The 20,259-nt window shown below is 38.7% G+C and overlaps 1 protein-coding gene across 1 annotated transcript in view; it reads right to left on the reverse strand.

The window, feature by feature from the left end:
- The window catches only part of LOC146318050 (integrin beta-1-like), a 33,409-nt gene that overhangs the window by 4,187 nt on the left and 8,963 nt on the right, over positions 1 to 20,259 (reverse strand). Inside the window, exons 2-15 of the mRNA XM_084731413.1 lie at positions 13,046 to 13,112; positions 11,159 to 11,244; positions 7,706 to 7,928; positions 7,296 to 7,466; positions 6,941 to 7,179; positions 6,674 to 6,829; positions 6,152 to 6,247; positions 5,912 to 6,001; positions 5,113 to 5,253; positions 4,519 to 4,721; positions 3,983 to 4,221; positions 3,677 to 3,899; positions 2,498 to 2,733; positions 885 to 1,051 (exon numbers count right to left, since the gene is read on the reverse strand). Coding sequence (XP_084587539.1) covers positions 885 to 1,051; positions 2,498 to 2,733; positions 3,677 to 3,899; positions 3,983 to 4,221; positions 4,519 to 4,721; positions 5,113 to 5,253; positions 5,912 to 6,001; positions 6,152 to 6,247; positions 6,674 to 6,829; positions 6,941 to 7,179; positions 7,296 to 7,466; positions 7,706 to 7,928; positions 11,159 to 11,244; positions 13,046 to 13,112 — 2,337 coding nt within the window. The remainder of the gene's footprint in view (positions 1 to 884; positions 1,052 to 2,497; positions 2,734 to 3,676; positions 3,900 to 3,982; positions 4,222 to 4,518; positions 4,722 to 5,112; positions 5,254 to 5,911; positions 6,002 to 6,151; positions 6,248 to 6,673; positions 6,830 to 6,940; positions 7,180 to 7,295; positions 7,467 to 7,705; positions 7,929 to 11,158; positions 11,245 to 13,045; positions 13,113 to 20,259) is intronic.

Consider the following 20,259-nt stretch of genomic DNA (forward strand, 5'->3'; position numbering starts at 1 on the left):
ATTATTACTTACTTATTTCTTATGACCTGTAATATGTGATTTGCAAGATTTTAGTTTGATACCTTTGCTCTTATATTACTTTCCTATAATTTCAATTACATTAGCAAAAAACCCTATACTTCATATTTAAATAAGACTTGCTCTCAATAAAAAGCTAAATATAAAGTAAAAACCGTGAAAACATTCCTGGCAGTGCAAACTATGTTGCTATAGCATGTTTATTAAGAGAGAATACCAATGACTTTCCTCTAGTGAAGTAATAAAGTAGCACATTATTTTTACATTTCTCACTGCCTGTGTTGAATGTTAGTTTTCTGCCATCAGCCCATAAACACTGCTGCTGTGACTTCACACATGCAGTGAGCAGTAGTGGAGCTTTCCATCAGAGATCACCCAGCAGTCCTCCCTCTTTCTCTGCTTCTTTGCCTTTTATGGTCGTGCAGTTGTAACATGTGAACAGCGAGAGGCAGCACTGTCAGCTGAGGGGAAGGCAAGGCCGCTCCCTCAGAGGATAAAGACAAAACAGAACTGCACAGAGGTTGATCAAGGACAGAGGCCAACGGTGCTGAAGATGTTGTTAAGATCAGGGGTCTTTCACATTACTCAGGTTTAAATCTCTTTAAATGTTGGCCTTGTTTGATGATTTTCCATACAGTTTAACAGCTGGAAAATCTAAAAATTATTCTAACTCAATCCTTTTCCTAGTTAAGCATAACTAGAGTATAATTTCCCCAAGTGAACACTGTAATTTTACAGCTGGAATAACATTATCTTGAAGGCTTCAGGTAACCATTATTTGAACTGTGGAAAAAAAAGTAAAGCTTGTGCTCCAGCTAATGTTCCCATGAATTATTGCTCCAGGTGTTCTGGTGTGCCGGACTCACCGTGTCCCACTTGGCGTTCATCTTTTCCTTCTCAAACTTGGCGAACTCTCGGCGGTCGTGGATGATCATGAGCAGTTTCCAGATAAGCAGCAGGGCGAGACCAATCAGCACGATGCCTGCTACCACACCTGCTACAATGGGGATGATGTCAGGTCCCGCCGGGCACTCTAAAAAAATACAAAGAAATTACACAGAAAACAAATTAAATTTTCATTAAATTCATAACACTCACCATAAGTGATAAGAAAGTCCACAGTTTCAAAATATAAAATGTATCTCATTGAATCAGGATGAATGTGTGGAAGCTATGGTGGCCTATTGGTTTCACCTGTCAAAATAATAAATAATCAACGTGTGTCAGATTTAATACAGACTGTACCCTTCACATAGGCAACTGCGCACGTCAAACTACATCCACAAAAACTGCTTATTTTGCCAATGAAAGGCTAACATTATAACAACAGTATGGAAAGGACTGCTATAGAGACAGACTTATTTTTAAAGAGCAAGACCCTTTTTGTTTAACCAGAAACAGCCATTTTTCACCAAAACTCCCTTTTACAGAAACAGTAATTCTATCACCATAAAACAGAGTTCAGCCAAACTTGACAGAACAAAATAAAACTCATCAAAAACATTTTTTCTCATCTTTCCACTGTTCCAAGAATCATCAGCTCTGCTTTGGTTGAAATAAACCCTTTATTCACATCGTGTGATGTAAAAAGACCCAGTGAGGACTGAGGGTGACACTGGATGACAGATGTGAAAATATTATTACAAGTTGATTTGGATTTAACAACCAGAGACGGTGATTGTTGGAGCAGTGGAAAGACAAGCAGTGGATTTTTATTTTGTTTCTGTAGAGTCTGAATGAAGTGTGTTTTACAATAACAAAATTAATGTTTCTGTAAGTGGAGTCTGCTGGGTTCAGTGAGAGCGATATAACAGCTGTTTCTGGTTTAACAAAACTTAAAAAAGGTCTAACCTATGAATCGATCCTTTCCGTAATGTTGTCAAACACCTCTTTTAGTAGACTTCTTTTGACAGCACGCAGTTGCCCACAGGAATTACACTGTAGCTCAGTTTTGCTTCGGCCGGCTGCAGCAGTCTCATTGTCCCCATTAATCACTTTGACAAACAACTATGAGAAAATGGTGTCCAGATTGAAAAATTCAGAAGTTACCCTTCAAGAAACTCATCATACAGCCACCATTATGACTACCACCACTACTACTGCTACTAACATTAAAGTATTAAAGTGACAAAAGATACCCTGTGGAGTTTTCTTAAACAGAGATCGATTTACATTTAGCGTTACCAAAATGTACTGTGTGTATCCCTGAGGCCTGACAGTTGTGTTAAATGGATTTCATTCCTTATAAATTATTGGCAATCAGATTTCTCTTATGCTTGATAATGCTGCTAGTAGTGGTCAAAAATACAATATGGTACCTTCAAGTTAAGATCTCACAGGGACACCTACTATCACAGTAAAGATTACTTAAAATAACTACATAGTCACCTAAACAGCATTGTGTTCCACACATGACAATGACGACATCTTGTTTTCAGTTTTTTTAAATTAATAAATACAAAATGTAGGACAATTATACCCAGTGTCTCCACCACGTAGACCTCCTTGGTGGTGTCGTTCCTGATGGCGTAGGTGTAGTAAAACCAGCAGTCGTTGGCATCTCGCTCCTTGCAGTGAGTCAGTGGGAAGCTCTGGTCTGTAGGCTGGGGCAGCTTGTCGCGATCCTTCACCTTGATAAGCTGGAAGTACTTGCACTCTTGCTCACATGTATCCTTCTTGTCACCGGCCTCGAATGCTCGGCACTGCACACAGTCTCTGTGAAAACAAAGACAGAGGGATGATTCACTTTCTGTGTTGTATTCTACGCAGTAGAGTCCCAGCATACAGTGGTACAAAGCAGAGAAACACTGTGACCTATGAGCAGTGAAAAGTGAACTACATGTCACTGGCCGATGAAGAAAACTGAGGTACCCAGAGAGATATAGCCAAGATTTTAGAAATACTCGAGTCATGACACCAAAAATAAAATCTGTACAACTGTACAGGTGTATTCAGTTATATTTTCTGTAAGGTGTACATCTCAACATTAAGGCATACATTCTGATTTAAAGAATTCACACACCAAGGAATACAAATGTGGTAGGGAAATAATGAATCTTTAGTTTTTTATAATATTTGTTGACCTTTAAGTAATCAAATTTAAATATACCACATGTAAAACAGAGTGGAATCTGCCTGTAACATATAGTATCTGTGGATTGTTAATTGTAGAATATAGTATGCTCCCAGGCTGCTAAAACTCCCTAAATTCCCAGAAGAAAAGACAACCACAGTGTGGTTGGCATGGTAGCAACAGCCCTGCCTGGAAAAAAACACATAAAAACACACAGGACACATGTACAAACTGTACACAGACAGGCTTGTGCCTCAAACCCAAAACTTTCTTGCTTTGAAGAAACAGCACTATTCTTAAAGACACCTCAAAACAACAATTACCTCTGGCCTCACTGACACATATCAAAAACATATTCTATGTAATAAATGTATGAAATGGGTTGCATAACATTTGCACAAACAGTACATTACTGCAACATCATCCCTCTGTAACATTACCTGACATTCTTTCTCTTTCTCCTTTAAGGAGATTTTTTATCACATTTCACAAGTCTGGAATACAACGTCTGAACATGCAGAAATGCAAAATTCTAAAATTTATGAACTTTAAACATCTAGCCAAACATACAAGGTTCAAACCTACTTGTGCTCGGCGCAGACTCCGGGGCAGGTGGGACAGATTTCGCAGGTTGGACCCTGGAATTTGGGGTTGGTGCATTTGCAGATTCCACATTCACAGGCACCACGGCCGTTACAGATCTGCCCATTCTTGGCGAGGCAGGTGGAGGTCTCCAGGGAGCAGTCGCAGGCGCTGCCAGTGTAGTTGGCATCACAGATGCACTTCCTGCATTCACAGCGTCCGTGTCCTGGTAAAATACAGACAATAACAAGAGTTACCACAGAGTTTACAACAAAACTGGTATTCAAATTGTATTTCTACAATCCTCACCTCCGCAGAGCTTGTTGTTGGAGCGGTCACAGTTGAAGTTGTCGCACTCGCAGTACTTGCCACTGTAGATTTCTGCGGGATTCTCGCGCTTCTTGCATTCGCAGGTGCCACAGACGCAGTCACCATTGTTACTGCAGATATCTGTACCATTGTCTTTTCGGCAGTTGGCGTCCAGGTCCTCCGTCCGCACTTCGTCTTTGCTGCACTCGCAAAGACGCCCAATACGTCCTTCATTACACCTGACACAGAAAACACGAGGTTAACCTTTCCAGTAATAATGGGTCATCAAAAGTTGAACATTATGAGCAGAGTATAATTCAACAGAACAAAAAAAAGTACACTACATACATTTCTCCCTCCTCCTCTACTAAGGAAGCCCAAAATCAAATAGCTTTATTCAATTCATTAACTGCAACTGGTATTTTTTTAATAAGCAGATCCCTTTTCAGGTTAATGAGGTACAGTTGTGGTTGAAAGGGAAACCCCACAGACCTCTAAGGCTCTGTTGTACACAGATCAGCAGCACTGATACTTACTTGCAGGCTCCACACTCGAAGGTGCCATTGCCCTCATGGCACTTCTCACTGTTGGGCTTCCCTTCTGTGGCACACTGACAGTCACAGATAAAGTTCAGAACAACCTCAACCTCCTCAGTGAAGCCCAGTGGTTTAATTTTAATTGTCTCAGTCCTGCCGTGCGATGGACACTTCTGGGATTCAATGGAGATCTTGAAAGACACCTGGAAACCAGAGGAAATTTTAGTGTCATTAAAACTATAAAGGTGGATGCCTCAAAGCTCAGTGTTCCATTTTTCAGACATGACTATGTTTTAAAGAGACTTTTTTTTTTTTTTAAACGTATTTTTTCCTTTGTGTCTCTTTTTGGAACAGCCAGTTCCCCCAAACAGTAGGAGGCAAAGTTGTTTACCAGCTTCACACCCCAGAAACAGGACGTCCAAGCTATAAAACAACACTACTATCAGTGAATGAGCACTTGCAACCCTTGTGTTGTGGTGGAAATGCTTTTCCAACTGTGCTATCTGGGTTTTCCTTGAGTTGAGACATAGTTTTTTTTTAGTTGTATCATTTTAACATATGGAAACAAATTGCAACAAAATGTATCATATCTACCTCGTCTCCAATGGAGATGTTGGAGCACTTCCTGCCGTTCTCTCCTGTTCCCTCCACACCGTTCTTACAGATGGACTTGTAGGTGATGGAAACTCCCTCAGGCAGCCGGCCATTTTCCAGAATCACCTCAGATGACAACGACTGTTCAAAAACAAGAGCGTTCAAACAGTCACTACAGGCTCTAGTTTGAGGTGACAACAGTGCACCTTTGTGTGTAAAAAGATGTTGATAATTCAGCCTGTGCATACAGGCCTTCTCCTTCTATTGTGCAGACTTGCAGACTTTTAAGTGCCTGGTCTCATTAATACAGTGGCATGGGTAATGTATCCAGAATGTGTGCATAGTATTTAACAAAAGGAAGAAGTAGTCACAGGAGTACTGCCTTAAGTTTGTCCAATTTTAATTGTCTTTCAATTATAGTATAGTACATGATATGGTTGAGCGAGTACTCGATTAAAACAAGTATCTGGTACAGATAATGCACAAGTGCGAGTACAAGTAAAATGCGCCAATATCCGTAATCATGATGAAAGAAATCTTATTGGGTAGCTAATACTGCATGTGTCATTGATTCACTGACTTACTTCTTGTGATAAAAACGTCGCTCTAAAGCTCAATTCTGAGGCTGCTCAATAAATAATTTTCTAATAAATAATAAATATAATGATCACTGATCTCTGATCAACCCAATTTAGGGCTTAAATTAACAACTTCCTGTTAGTCCAGCTTCCACCTTAAGCACTGTTTATTGTAATCTTTCTTTGCAGGTGTCATGTGAAGTCGGTGCAGTTTGACTCACATTGTAAGCATCAATAATGAGTTTGATCACGTTGCTGGAGTTGGAGGACAATGTGCCAACAGCTGATTTGGGAATAAGATTTTTCAATTCCTGAAAGAGACACAAAGGTTGAAGACAAAAACAGAGTGAACAGATAATAAATGCAGATTTTTTTAGATTTATATGATGTGAGTTAAAAAGTCAATATTTTCATGGTAGTTGAATTTTACAAGCACAATGTACAGAAAACACCAAGTTCACCTTGTAAACAGGCTGGAATTCCTCAGTAACGGCAAAGATGGTTTGGATGTTGTGGTCACTCAGTTTCTGAACCAAATGGGCGATGGAGGGGTAGTCCTGTCAAACAACACAACAAAAAACACATGATTGTGAATAAAAGCAGAATTCAGTTGCCACTTCAAATCCCAGACCAGGATCCAAAATTAACTTCATGGCTCATCTGCCAAAGGCAGGTAACCTGAGAAAGTAAACCAACCAAAACTATATTTTTACCAGCCATAAAACTTGATTATGCATTATTTGAATTATTTTTTTTTTTTCCGTCTTTTGCATGTTGGCAACAAACACTGTTATATACTGTGGTTTTGAGCTTCATATGTTAGCCATGACCTCTGGGCTCCTCCGTCATTCAGATGCCACCTCTCGCAAAAACATCAACCTTTGTGTCTTTTTTTTTCTTCAGTCAAGCTGAAAGCAGCACATATGCTTAGTCAGCTCTCCCTGGATACATTATGCATGTTAAATAAATGATAAACTACATACATAGTAGTGGCTCATGGTGTACATGTTGTTCTCCAGGTGACACTTCCCATCATTGGGCAGGACGATGCCGCCCAGTTTGCCATCACCAGCAAAGTGGAAACCAGCATCGGTGGAAAACACCAGCAGACGAGTCACGTTCCTCCAACCGATTTGCTCCTGGGAAGACAACGAGAGTTTTCTCATGAATATTTTACAGATTTACATCACATTCTTGTCTAGAAATCATAAAATGGAGGAACAAGCAACCCGTAAAAAACAACTTCATACCTCACATACAGCAACCTGCATGATGGCATCAAAGCCACCCTCTGGAGAGTCGAGGTTTCCTGAGATCTGCTGCTGACTGACCAAACGATTGAACTCATCTCCCTTGTTGGTCAGCTTTAGGACGTTCTTGTAGCTGAAAGGGCTGGTGCAGTTCTGGTTCCCTGTGCAGGGGTTGATGAGCCTGGCTGGCGTGGTGCTGATGTAAGGCATGACGGTCTTCTCCACAAATGAGCCGAAACCTAAAAAGAGAACGAAGGATTGTAAAAAAAAAATTGTTATTACAAATATTGTAATGTTAACACTACAGCTTTTCTGTTGATTATCATTCTTCTATTAAGAGTGGAGCTTTCCTTACCGATCCTGAAGTCTGAGGTAATTTCCTGCATTTCCTTCATGAGGTCAGTGCCAAGGTTCTTGACATTTTCCAAATCATCTTTCATGGAGAACGAGAGGTCCATAAGGTAATACAGGTCGATGGGGTAGTCCTCAGCACGCTTGAATTTCAGGTCAAAAGTCTGAGGCTCACCTTAAAGCGAAAAAAAAGGTGAAAAGTGAAATTTAAGAGATTATGACAACAGCAAAAACATTACATTTTAACCTGTTATTGTTACACCAGACTGAGATGAACAAGACAATGTGTCCTTCCACATATTTTATACATATTTTTATGTGTGTGTGTGTGTGTGTGTATATATATACATTTCCCCACTTCACGAAAGTTTCAATTTCAATCCTGCTGACAAAACACACATGTTGACTATTTACCAGATCTGAGTGTCAGGGTGAGTTTCTGGGGCTGGATCTGGGTAATCTGTTCAGGCTTCAGCTTCTCGGCCACGTCCTTCTTGCGGTTGGTCACGGGTTTGTTCTTATTGATGGTGATGCTTCCACGTGGATTCTCAATACTGGTCACATTACAATTTCTCTTCTTCAGGGACTCCAGATCATCACAACGTGCTGACTTGGACTCACCCACACTGAGGAAGTTCTGAGAAATGGCAGAAGAAGTGTTTGTGAGGAATATTTTAAATTAAATTTGTGTCTAACATAAATAATATTCCTTAGGTTACAGCTTTGTTTATAGACACTCAGAGGAGAACTAACGTTAGTATAAGTATCAGGCCACACCTAAAACAATGTAACAGAAAAAAAAAAATCTGGCATACATAGTTACTGGTCATTATACAACAGTGCTCTGGGTAACAAGACATTTTAAACTTAAATGTCGTGACCAACTGATACAAAGTTCCCAAAGAAAGAGGTGATGTATGCGCAGAAACATCTGGAAGAGTCCCGTAAAGGTTCAGGAATTTGTCTTATTGGGACTGGTCTGAAGAAACATGTTGACAGCTTGCACAGTAACACAGTCATACTGACAAAGGTATTACAGGAAGAGGACTTCACCTAAAATTGTGTGGGACAGTTTGGATTTCTTTGAAGTCGAGTTGCATAAATTACTAATCCATAGTCAGTGTATTACCTACAGTAGATGGCAGTCTGTATGCCTCCAGTTTGGAGTGGCAGCACCGGAGGACGCACCGGTGTAGGAAGCTAAGCAAAGTACTGCTGTGGACAAGGCCAGCAGCAAAACATGTTTTAGCCACCTAAGAAGTCTCAACTTCAACGAACAACAATAGCAAAAACAGTGTTAAGTGTATATTATATTTAGAATATTTACACCTCTGCCTTGCAGTCAGACAGCCGTTTCCAACAGGAAACTACTGAAACTACTAATCGATTAATGATCGATTATTCAATTGATCATCACAGCTCTACTGCTGACCCTGTCCACAGCAGTACATCGCTTAGCTTTCTACATGGTTTTCCTGCTGCTTCTCCAAACTGGTTGTGTGCCGACCGCCATCTACTGTAGATAATACGCTGGTGATTAGTACCTCATACAACCCCTCTTCAAAAAACCCAAACTATCACTTTAATATGTCACTTTGCATTTACAGCCTTGTTGACTTAGTCAGTGAAGTTCTTGTAAAAATAAATGGTGCATGATATAGTGGTTTGTTCCGTCTTTTCAACAAATAAACTTGCTATTATCTGTTGCGGACACATTGTTAAGGACGTCTGACATGAAGTCAAACAGCGTTCTCAACCACTGAAGCCACTGGAATCGATCCACTGTACTTTAAGTGCCTGTTTTTTTCAGGCCATTGTTTTTCGGCAGCAGGAGACAAGAGGAAACAGATGACTGGGAAGCCTGGCTCAGAATATAGATTGAATGCGCATGATATCCCACAAGGCACAGTGCAGGAGAACTTGAGACAATGAACTCAGTCAAAACAGAAATAGTGCTTTGACCTAATTCTTTCAAAACCACATGACTTACAGAGGCCCTTTTCCCCCTCCCCTGCATCTCAGTGTACACATCAGATCAGATCTATTAGAAAGTTTGAGAACCACTGTAATGAGACACATTTTGCCCTGAAGAAGATTAAAGCTACGCGGGGGGAATAGAGGACATAATGTTCAAAAGAGCAGGTGAGAAAATATCAATCGATTTCAGTCACACAGGAAATAATATACATGATGTTGTCAGCAGTGGGCAGTATACACAGCATTCACAGCTGTAGTTCATGCAGTGAAGTGAGACTGTAAAGATGCCATGCACTTTGCTTATGGAGGACTTAAGATTGTTGTTCAAGTCCAGTGATTTTCCGTTGATTTTAAACATCAAATGTCGTGTAAGCATGAGAAGATTAAACTCTACGTACTTCAATGACCACAATAAAAACTGCAGTCATGTTGTGATTTCATCAGCTAAGGGGTGGATATATCAGTCAGCAATCTGACAGAGAAGTACAGGCAAGATTTAACAGGAATGCAGCTCTGTCTTGACATATGCCAAACTGACTAAAACACTCAACCCTTCTTTCTCTTTCACTAAGGTCACACTGATGAACAGTTTCAGAGGAAGTGCTGATTCACAAGGCTTGGCTAACCAATCGTTGCCAGTTTGGACAAATACAGTAATTGGTACAGTCTTTATACATCTCAAGCAATGAGATGATATTTGGGGATGAAAACTGATGGCTTCTGATCAACACAACAGTTCAAGATCAGAAATAATTAGTGGTGGGGATATGCCAACAAAAAAGATTGTACATTCACTGTACATTTTACTTACCAACAACAGCAAACCTTAAAAAAAAAAATCGTGTGACACTAAACTGTGAAACGGCTTGTAAGAACAGGAAAACAAGCAACTATTGTCCAACTTAGGCCTGGTTTCTCACACTGATTAATGTAAGTTTGAAGCAATTACAATACAACAGGGACATATCACAAATTTTGCTTGACATAGAAAAAAATCTTCCTGAACATTTGCTGCACAGTATGATATAGAATTCTATCATTTGTATCCTTTGTTTGCCCTATGCTGACTCTCCGTGAAGGAGCGAAGAAACATTTCATCGCCCTGTTTCCCTGTACTGTGGTCTGTTCACTATTATTAGTATTAACGCCACAGTAAAAATACTTGCTTTGGGTACAGAAACCTTCTAATTAAGCAGGATTATTCAACCAAAATTTCCACTGTGGGGGAAGAAGCAACAAGACTCATGTTTACGATTAATGCAGTAGTTGTGGTTTACTTGGCTTTGGTCAAAAGGCTGGAAAGAGGAACTCTCTGTAGTCTCTCAGCTCTCTAGTACTACTCTGCATTTGTTCTCTATGTACTTATAGGGTAGGTGTGGGTTATGTGCATACATATATATAGATGTATCTATCTGTATAAATAGTAAAGATAACAAAATAAATATAAGGAAGTAAAGAAAAATATTCTCTTATTTTTTTTAACACTGCCTCCCTTTTTCAATGATTAAAAAAAAATCATCAAAAATACTATAATGATATTCTGTTACTAAAATCACAAATCATCTTTGGATTGAATTTGTTTGTTTTGAATAGATCCAAATGAGTCCAGCCTGCTGAATGCAGACATTATGAAATGTTTGATCTGCCAAAGTTGACATTGTTAAAATTTATTCTTCATATTTATTGGATTGCATTATTCCAATCACAGAATGATGACTACCAGCTGTGTTTGTTAGCCGTTTTTGTGCAATTCAACCATTAAACTACGCTGCCACACAAACCACAGAGAAAACTCTGAATGTGCCACACCCACAGTTAAAGATCTTACAGATTTTTTTTTGTATTCATACGATACAATACTTCGCTGGTAGCTTTAGTGATGCAACTCACTTCATCTGAGCACCATCCACACGACTCAGCCACCTGGATGCATTCCCCACACGACTGTGCGTTCGCCTTGAGACATACGCTTCCCTCTGAAAGAGACAACACAAGTTCCTTTTAGCCAAGACGACAAAACAGAATTTCCATTAGTTCACTAACTCGAACCAGCTTTGGTTCTTGGCTGCAAATCACAACCCATTCCCAGTTCAGAAAACTGAGTCATGCTGAGAAAAGCTCCAGGCAGCTCACCAAGTGGTGACTTCACCTTGTAAAAAAAGAACATCCTCCCACCGCTGGCTAGCTGGATCCACATAGTCATTAAAACCATGAATGAAGAAATACAAGATTTGAGGAGTGAAGTGGATAAAAGTACTGCTGTATTTCATTGTTCTTAGGAAACTGGGGCCTCGCTACAGAACCTTCTCAAGTCTAAAATCCAATCTACTCAGTTTGGAATGACATCCAAGATTTGTGGTATTATAGAAACATGCTTCCTAACTGCAGTTAGTGAAAAAATCCTAAACTATTACAAAATTGTCCTGTTAAAAATGGCAGCACCACTGTTGTTAGGTTGGTATGGCACACTGAAACATTATGATTCTCAGGCGACTCCAACTGTGTGATGCTGCTTTGAATTTCTAGGCTCATGTATTAATAGATGTGCATCAACTGCCAAGCCAGTTCATTTATAATTTGATTGACATGATCCATCAGTTAAAAACTTTATCCTAAATTACTAGAGAACGTCCCTCAAAAGGTGTTTTTTTCCTCTTCTCTGACACTATTGATGCTTCAATACAAAGCTAAAATTTAACACCCAGCTTTTTCTCTTTCGTTAGCCTATAGCAAGCTAGCTAGCATCAAGGGAAGTTAGACAGGATATAGACAGTCTCATGCGTTTATAGTTATACTTAGGATTTCTTAAAGTAAGACAAAAGATCTGAGGTAACATGGGACATAGCCATGAACCTCTTCTGTAAAAGGCAGATAGGATTTTTTTCTACTTTGTTGATTTTAGAGGCCCCTACAGATGAAAGCAGAAATGCTTCTACTACAATAACCACAAAACATAACATCAAAAATAACTATCTTAATAAAAAACCCCGTCCTTCTTTTTAACTGGCTAATGTACTACTCAGTGTAATTTTGCCTCCGATTTCAGGACAGGGTTACAAATTTTGTGCATTTTCCTCAACTGATACTCTAACAATCAAGTAATCATTAACAATTTATAAGATACACTTTTTCCCCCAAATTTGTTCTCATTTCTCTTATTTTTTTCCTGTCATAAATTCAAGTTATTCAATGAATGCCTCTGCCAAACAAAACAATGTCACATGAGACTGCCATTTCTAGACTATTGATTAAGTACTGATTAATACATTTTAATGGGTTAAATTCTTAACAGACATTAATAATTAACTATTTCATGGAGAATCTGACAAAGTGGCGAGCATTAAGAATAACTCTACTGAAATAATAATCTAATCCTCTCACTGAGGGCCTCATTTGCTCCTGCAGGTGATATAGATGCATCAGTATTAAATTGAGACCGTTTCATAATTACTTAAAAAATCCTTGTAGTAACTTTGGGTAAAGATTGGACAAGCAGTTAAGAAATGTTACTGTAAAGAGGCACCTGAAGTCTAAAAGAAAAGAGAGGGCAACATTTGACCCAAATGCACAGAGCATGACACATGACAAGTCAAACTATGATTATCTACATACACATTATGTACAATAATGAATACAGAGGTGATTGTATTGCATGGGAGTGTCTGTTAACAGGGCTGGAAAATGTGCTACAGTTTGGGCTAGCTAATAATTAACAGTTAAGATAAGAAAAACTGAGCAAAATTTGAACAAGTTTATGACACACGTCCTTGTTCTTACCTTGTTGTGCCCAGCTGCTACCAAGGACTGCTGATAATGTTGCTATTAAAAGTAACCGTAGATCCATCTGCAAGAAAAATAACAACAAAAAAACTCAATGAAGCATCAGGTGAGCATCAGCAGGAAAGAAATAGATCTACAATTTATACTAGAGTCAATCAGACGTCTTTGTCATCAGTGTCAGCAGCAGCTAACAGGGACAAAAATGTGTGTTTTTGTGTGTCTGTGTGTGTGTCTTTGTGTTGAACAATGCATTTTGTTGGAGGTTTAATGTGGCACAGATCTATCTTTACAAGAAATTTGAAGACATTCATCCATATCCAAGAAATGTGACCACACAGCTACTATCTTTGTATCAAAAACAAGTCAAATGATACAGTATTTACATTTCCCTGTGACACAGCTGCACAGTGGTCACTTTAATGTAAGCAGTAATCACTTTAACACAGATATTCCCCTTTGAAAAGGTTCTCATGTCCTGATGACAGCTCATATAGCCTTTTAAGGGTGTCTATACCAGGCCTATTTAATTACTCAGATTTGACAAAGTACACTGCAGATCAGACACAGGGAATGTAACATCCAGCCTGTTAGCAAAGTAGGGAATTTAAATGAGTTTAACCATGCACTTTTTTTTTTATTTTTCTCCATTGTATGTTTTCACAATTTTGAAAAGAAACATCTATAAAAGTACAGGGAAATAAATCAATGCACCATTGTAATCCTAGAATACAAGTACCTGTTGCATTTTACATCTTTATTTAACTCACATCGACTCTTCTAAATCCCCTGTGCTGAAACAGCCTGAGTTAAAACTTTTAAAAACAACTGTCTCTGTGCTTAACAACTGACCTAACCAGTGAATTGTTTGATAAGCCCACTAATGCAATACTGATCTTCTAATCAACAATGTAAAACACCAATTTACTTGAATGTTAACAGGTTATTTAAATTAAATCATAATAATATACTTATTTCATGTTAATTAATTATCAAAAGGCTGGACTGAGGCTGTTAAAGGGCAAAATGGAACAAGCCTGCTTTAGACACACACCGCAAATCAATGTATATTATCTATACTGTCACTTTGTTTACTTTACCAGCTGTTCATATTAACTTTTACTGTATGTTTTGATCATGATTATTTAACGCTTGCTAATGTCCAGAGAGAGGGCTCAACAGAGGATATATCTCGCTATGAATAACAAATATGATGATGGGAGTATTTCATTTTAAATATTAGCCTCAAAGATTTTAAATGAGTGATTGTGTAGATGAAAACAACACATTATGTTGAAAATAAAACTTTTTTCCAAAGGAGTATATTCAAATCCAAGCATATTAACCTTTACTGCCATTGTGTTCTGTACCGCGACAAAGGATTTCTATTCTATTCTTCATTCAAATTCAAACATATTCCTGACCTTGAAGACATATCGGTTAAAATCAAGCACTGCCTAAAACTTTTAAGAGTTTGTATTATCCCTGAAAACAACAGTTTTTAATTTAATGAGACGACTAGGATGACTATACTTCGGTTAAAAATGTACTATTTGATGTTTTCCTAACATGAGTCATGCTTAATGTTGTTAAGGCTCAGTCCTGGTACTGAGGTGAAATACCTCAGTTACCGTTAAGCAACAGAGGGGAGGAGTTGATTCTCATTTTGCCTATTCCATATATGGAGCAACGATCTGCCGACACTCAGCTGGCGTCAGCTGCTATTATCCACCATACTACATACTTTCTTTCTGACTGTGGTTTGGAAACTTTCATGCTGTTGTAGGCCTGCGCAAAGGTAGCTGGTTATCTTGGCAACTGGTGTCAGATACTTGACATGACAGAGACAGAGGGAGACAGAGACGCTTGAGGAGAGATTAAGAAGAGAATGGTCACATTTACAACTTCAGGTGTTCAGTCTTATCCAAAGTGACTCATGGAGTCTAACAGCAGACATGTAACGACTGTAACAGAGCAGCAGCAGAGGCTTTAATACTAAGATGACCGACATTTCAAGCTACCACAGAATGCAAAGGAATAACTGTGGTTCATTAAGCAGTCCTATGATGCCCCTCATACTGAGCTAAGCTACTAAACATTACCAAGCAACCAGCCGGGCAGCCACAACACCAACAACACGACTAAAGAAAGATTAAAACCTCTATTAGTTTGTCAGCAACTTGGAAATAGCCTTAGTGGTGGGGCAACATTTCAAGTAAGCATGTTTTCTGCAGAAAAACGTCAAGCTGAGATCACAACTCTATTGGAGACAACAGATAAAAGAGGTGGGTGAGTTCACATGTATGTGTGTGTGTGTTTCCATATTTGGTCAGACAGCCTCCTCCTGAATCTTTGCCATTTCCCACAACTCCAGTGACACACTTCCTTGACTGTCTGCCCAGCCCTCAAACTCAGAAAGTCAGACCGACTTTATGTGTATTTGCCCAAGTAAGATATACAGAGGAAGTCAGACACCGCTGACAGTAGCTAAGTCAACAGATGTGTCCAGAAATATCCCATCCTTGTTGGATATTATTGAGCTGATTTATATAAAAATTCCATTATATTTCGATTAGGGCTGTCAAGATACCAGGGCTAATTCCAGCCCTTAAAAGACCTCAATCTAGCCCTTTAAACATTCATAAATATAAAATTATAGACAAAACATAGAATTGTGATTTTATTTAAATAACCTAATAACATCTTAAGTTAATGTGTGTTTACACTGTTTATTAGAAGATCTTCTAATTCTTTCTTTACTTGCCCAACATGGTATTTTACTTGCCCCGGACAAGCGGGCAATCCATATTGTTGGGCCCTGAAAGTGGAGGGAAAAAATAAATAAATAATAAAAAGTACATTGTTTTACACATTTAAATTACTAGGTTTGCAGGTCAGGCATAGGAAATGTAAACATCTAGCCACTTGGCACTTTACTTTTTTCAAAACTGGCCCTTCTTAAATGGTTACTGAATAGGCCTGCTGTACCGTATATGCTCTGTGAAAAGATGTACTATGTTTGCAGCAGTGCAGTGGGCCAGAGGGTACAGGCATCTGCAAAAACAACCACATCCTGTGAAAGGCGGCCTAATGACCAACCAAAATGAGAGTTTCTCACAAGCGCTTAGTGATAGTTATACTCCTGTGGGGGTATAGTGGATGACAAAAATGTAAGAAAAGGTCACGCTGAAAGATAGAAGCAGTGAGAGATGCAAAAAATCTGACAGAAACAGCACAACATGATGTGATTTTTATTGGAATTTTTAGCCTGCCTTTTAACATCTGGCCAGGGGCAACAGATGGGAGCTATTTTCTGTTGATTTTTTTTCTGTACATCAACAGAACTAACATCTGACAGAAAGAAGAACTTGTGGCAAGACGAACAAAACATTCAATACGCAACAAAACCAGCAAAATGCTTAATAAAATTCAAAACCAACACCGACTGAAAAGACTCTCTACACACTATTAGGGCTCCTCCCCAACATTCCTGAAGACCAGCTTTGTTTACCGCTCTGGGGCTCGTCCTGCACAGAGCTGCAAATTGCAGAGAGCTGACAGATTGGGAGGCATTCGGGGTCTCCAAGGCCTGCATGCCACATAATAGCATTAGGGAGGCACTGGCATTTCTGTTAATGATCGTGGGGCATGCAGAGTTTGGAAAACTGACTGAAATATGAGGGACGCCTTCCAGAAACATCTTCTTAAACCCATCTGCTTTTCTTTATTTACATCTACTCCTTGGTTACTGCAACAGCTCTCAGGGAAATAAATACAAGATAATGGTTTTGCTGGAAAAGTCTTACTACCTTTTCAGCATGAAAACATTAATTACATTTACATTAGGGCTCCACAATTAATAATTAATATAAATATTGAAATCTTTTGATAAAAGGAAATGTGTGACAAAACATCTTTATCACAAAGTGGTGTAATGCTGTAGAGACGTCCCGGTCTACAGGTCTTGTTTGCCAGATATAGGAAAACATTTTTTTGGTACAGACCCCAACAAATGTCACATCATTATGATTTTAATAGTTTTTCAGTGAAAATCAAAATTGTGATGCATAAATGATCATTCCCACTAATCATGACTCATCATACCCGTCAAAATAATAATAGATTTTTTTTTTTACCATATCATGTAGTCTATTACATGCAAAAAATATTCTGTTGCCCTTATTCAAAGAAAGACAATATTTCTATCAAGCTGTTTGCATGGTTAGTGAAAATGAATATTAATATTCCTGTTTACATGGAACAGTTAGAGCCACTTGAGCCAATTTGCATCTTTGCATCAAAATAGTATTTTTTATCAAGTCTTTCACAAGTGGAGGACTTGTTCAACCTTGGGAGCCCAGTTTCCCTCTTTTATTGGTTTAATCACTTTATTGAAACAGTCTGTGTTACAGTATTTGCACATATCCAAAAAACTATTGATTACAAAGTATTTCAAAGCATATGTGTTTTTCCTCCTGGGCAGAAATGTGGGGTTTTCTTTTGTGCATGCCTCTCTATCTCAGCCTAGCAAACCAGAGATGCACAGATTGACTGTCCAGCTAGTTGGTTTGTTTACAATAGACACAGGCAAGAGGAGGTGTCACAGGCTGCAATAAAAAACCCAACTGAGACACATATTCTGAATGCACTAAATGCATGTTTAAAGAATGCTCCTTAAATCTGAGTAATATCAGCATCCTACATGTCTTAATTTGACATTGCCAGCCTCTAAAAGGCATAATAAGAATATCCAAACGGAAAATGATGCTTACATGACCTGTATCAATTGTGTAAAATTAGTGTGCGTGAAAACGGAGACACTGACAACAGCTGAGAATGACTCACCAGGAACAGTTGAATGATTGTATGACTGTTGGAGGAGACCTACACTTGTCCGATAGAAATGGCGGATCATAAAAGTCAAGATGCTTCCACCCAGTGAACATCACAGCTGATAAGAGCCAGGCAGACACAGACAACAGACTGTAATAAAAATGCTCCTCAGAATTATGAAACACATTACATGCTAGATCTAGGCCTACAGTAGTATTTTCTTGCACCCCTTCAAATCAAGGAGGCCTCGCAACACCCAGTGCAGCTTTGGCAACCAGACGGTCTGCCTGAGTTTGTCTGTCAGTCACTTACTGCCTCCACAAAGACACCACATGTCCTCTAGGCAATTTACCCGACAGCTTCTGAAATGTATCCCAACCCTTCTTACTGCTGAACAGAAAAGCACAGCCACATCTACCAGCTGTATTAATTTGTGTCATTTTACATCCAAACTACAGGGGCACACAGTTGAAGCTACTGTACAATATCTGTCCCACATTATCAGCTGAAGAAAATCAGTTGAATGCACGAGTCCATGCCACTTCCTTGCATGCAGTGAAGGTGAAAATGTTGTGAAAAAGCTCAAGTCACAGCTGATGACTGTAAGTGGCAGATGAACTAAGTGTTACATGATGAACAACAACTGCTGAGTTGACAAGATGTTTAGAAACCTCCACAAGGTCATGCTTGCTTTTCTTTTAGACTAATCATCATCCTTTTTGAACACCTCTCTCTCTATCGTCAGGCAGAAACTATGGGCTATGAGTAGAGTAGACCTGAGAGCCTAATATTTAGATTAACAGAAGCCCCGTATCTAATCATGACTTTGTATGGTCAGGCTGGAGAAGACAGAGACAGGCATGGATTGTATTTGTGATGCTGAATGTTAGCGTCACAATTTTTCATTTACAATTCAACATCTGTTAATAATAGCCAGACCTGCCTGGCTCTTTCCAATACGAGTACTGTGACTCGGAGTCTGGTTTTGACTGGAATGCCTCAAAAACGGTTCGTAATAACACAAAGCAGGGTCTTGCTGAGTAACAGCTAATATAGTCCCTTAACTCTCTGTAGATACAACAGGTTTAAGCTACAGTACAATTCACTACACAGTACACAAAGTGTGGTTGTAAAGTAGTGAAGATACTCAGAGACAGGGATGGCTTTCAACTGCTGTCCAATACTAAACCAGTACCGCTTTCAAACTGGCCAGTACTTAAATATCAATAAGCACATTTTCATTTCATGTCTGTTTTTCCACTACACTGTTGGGAGTAGAATTAATATTAGTATCGTTAAGTATCAGTGCTAATAGGCTGTATCAATATCTGTATCAATAACATCATAGTAACACTCATCCACACTCAGTGATCTGTGAAATTCTAACCCTATCTGAAAAAAATCAGACATTCATCTGAAACAGTTAGGCCAGTAGGTTAATTGATAAGTCAATTTTAAAAAAAACAACAACAACACACACACACACACACACACACACATTATACTAATGGATTATAGAGTTCAGCTTCAGAGTTTCAACTGTGGCTAAATGATATTGAAAAAATACTCAATTGTAATTATTAGTAATTATTTCGACTGGTATTTTAATTGCGATATGATTTTTGCGATATTAGAGGTAATGATAATTTTCACATCATTATTCTTATTTTGATTGAAAAACATGTTAAAATGACTATGGTGTTTTTTTTTTGCAACAAATCTGTACCAAAATGAAGATTTTTTTTTTAAGTCTGATGTGCAGGACAGGAAATCTGTGCCTCACAACATTCATTCATTTAATTTGAAAATTGCAGAAAGCCATATTGTGATTTCAATAACATTTCAGTTAGTTGTGCAGCCCTGGGTCCCACTTTGGAATTTGCAGCTTTTCTTGGTTGCATTGTATGTGCTAATGAACTGAATATATTTGGGTTTGGACTGACGTTTGGGTAAAAGCAGTAATATGAAGATGCTACAAAGGCTCTAGGAAATTATAATGCACATTTTTTTTTTTATTTCACAGGGGAAAAAGCAATTTATTGAGTAAATACCTAGCAAAGTATTTAATAATTATTAGTTGCAGCCCTACAGTGGTCTTTGTTCAGATTCTTGTCATCAACTAGTTCAAGCTGGTCCCAATTTATCCAGATTCCAGATATAATAATGTGTAATGAAAGTTTTGATAGAATCACAACAACATCTGCTGGGTGTAATGTGACCTTCTGGACATCTCAATCGCTGCCCACATCTTCAGCGACTCAAACAGGCCTGCTGTTGTGATGGCTGATTGTTCAGTTGGAAAAACAAAACAAAAAACAGTCATGCCAATCAGAGCTTTGCAGCACAGATTGGCCATGTCATCTTCCTGTGCCACTGCCAGA

This window comes from Lutjanus erythropterus, chromosome 12, assembly GCF_056507025.1.
Source record: "Lutjanus erythropterus isolate fLutEry1 chromosome 12, fLutEry1.hap2, whole genome shotgun sequence".
Taxonomy (NCBI): Eukaryota; Metazoa; Chordata; class Actinopteri; order Lutjaniformes; family Lutjanidae; genus Lutjanus; species Lutjanus erythropterus.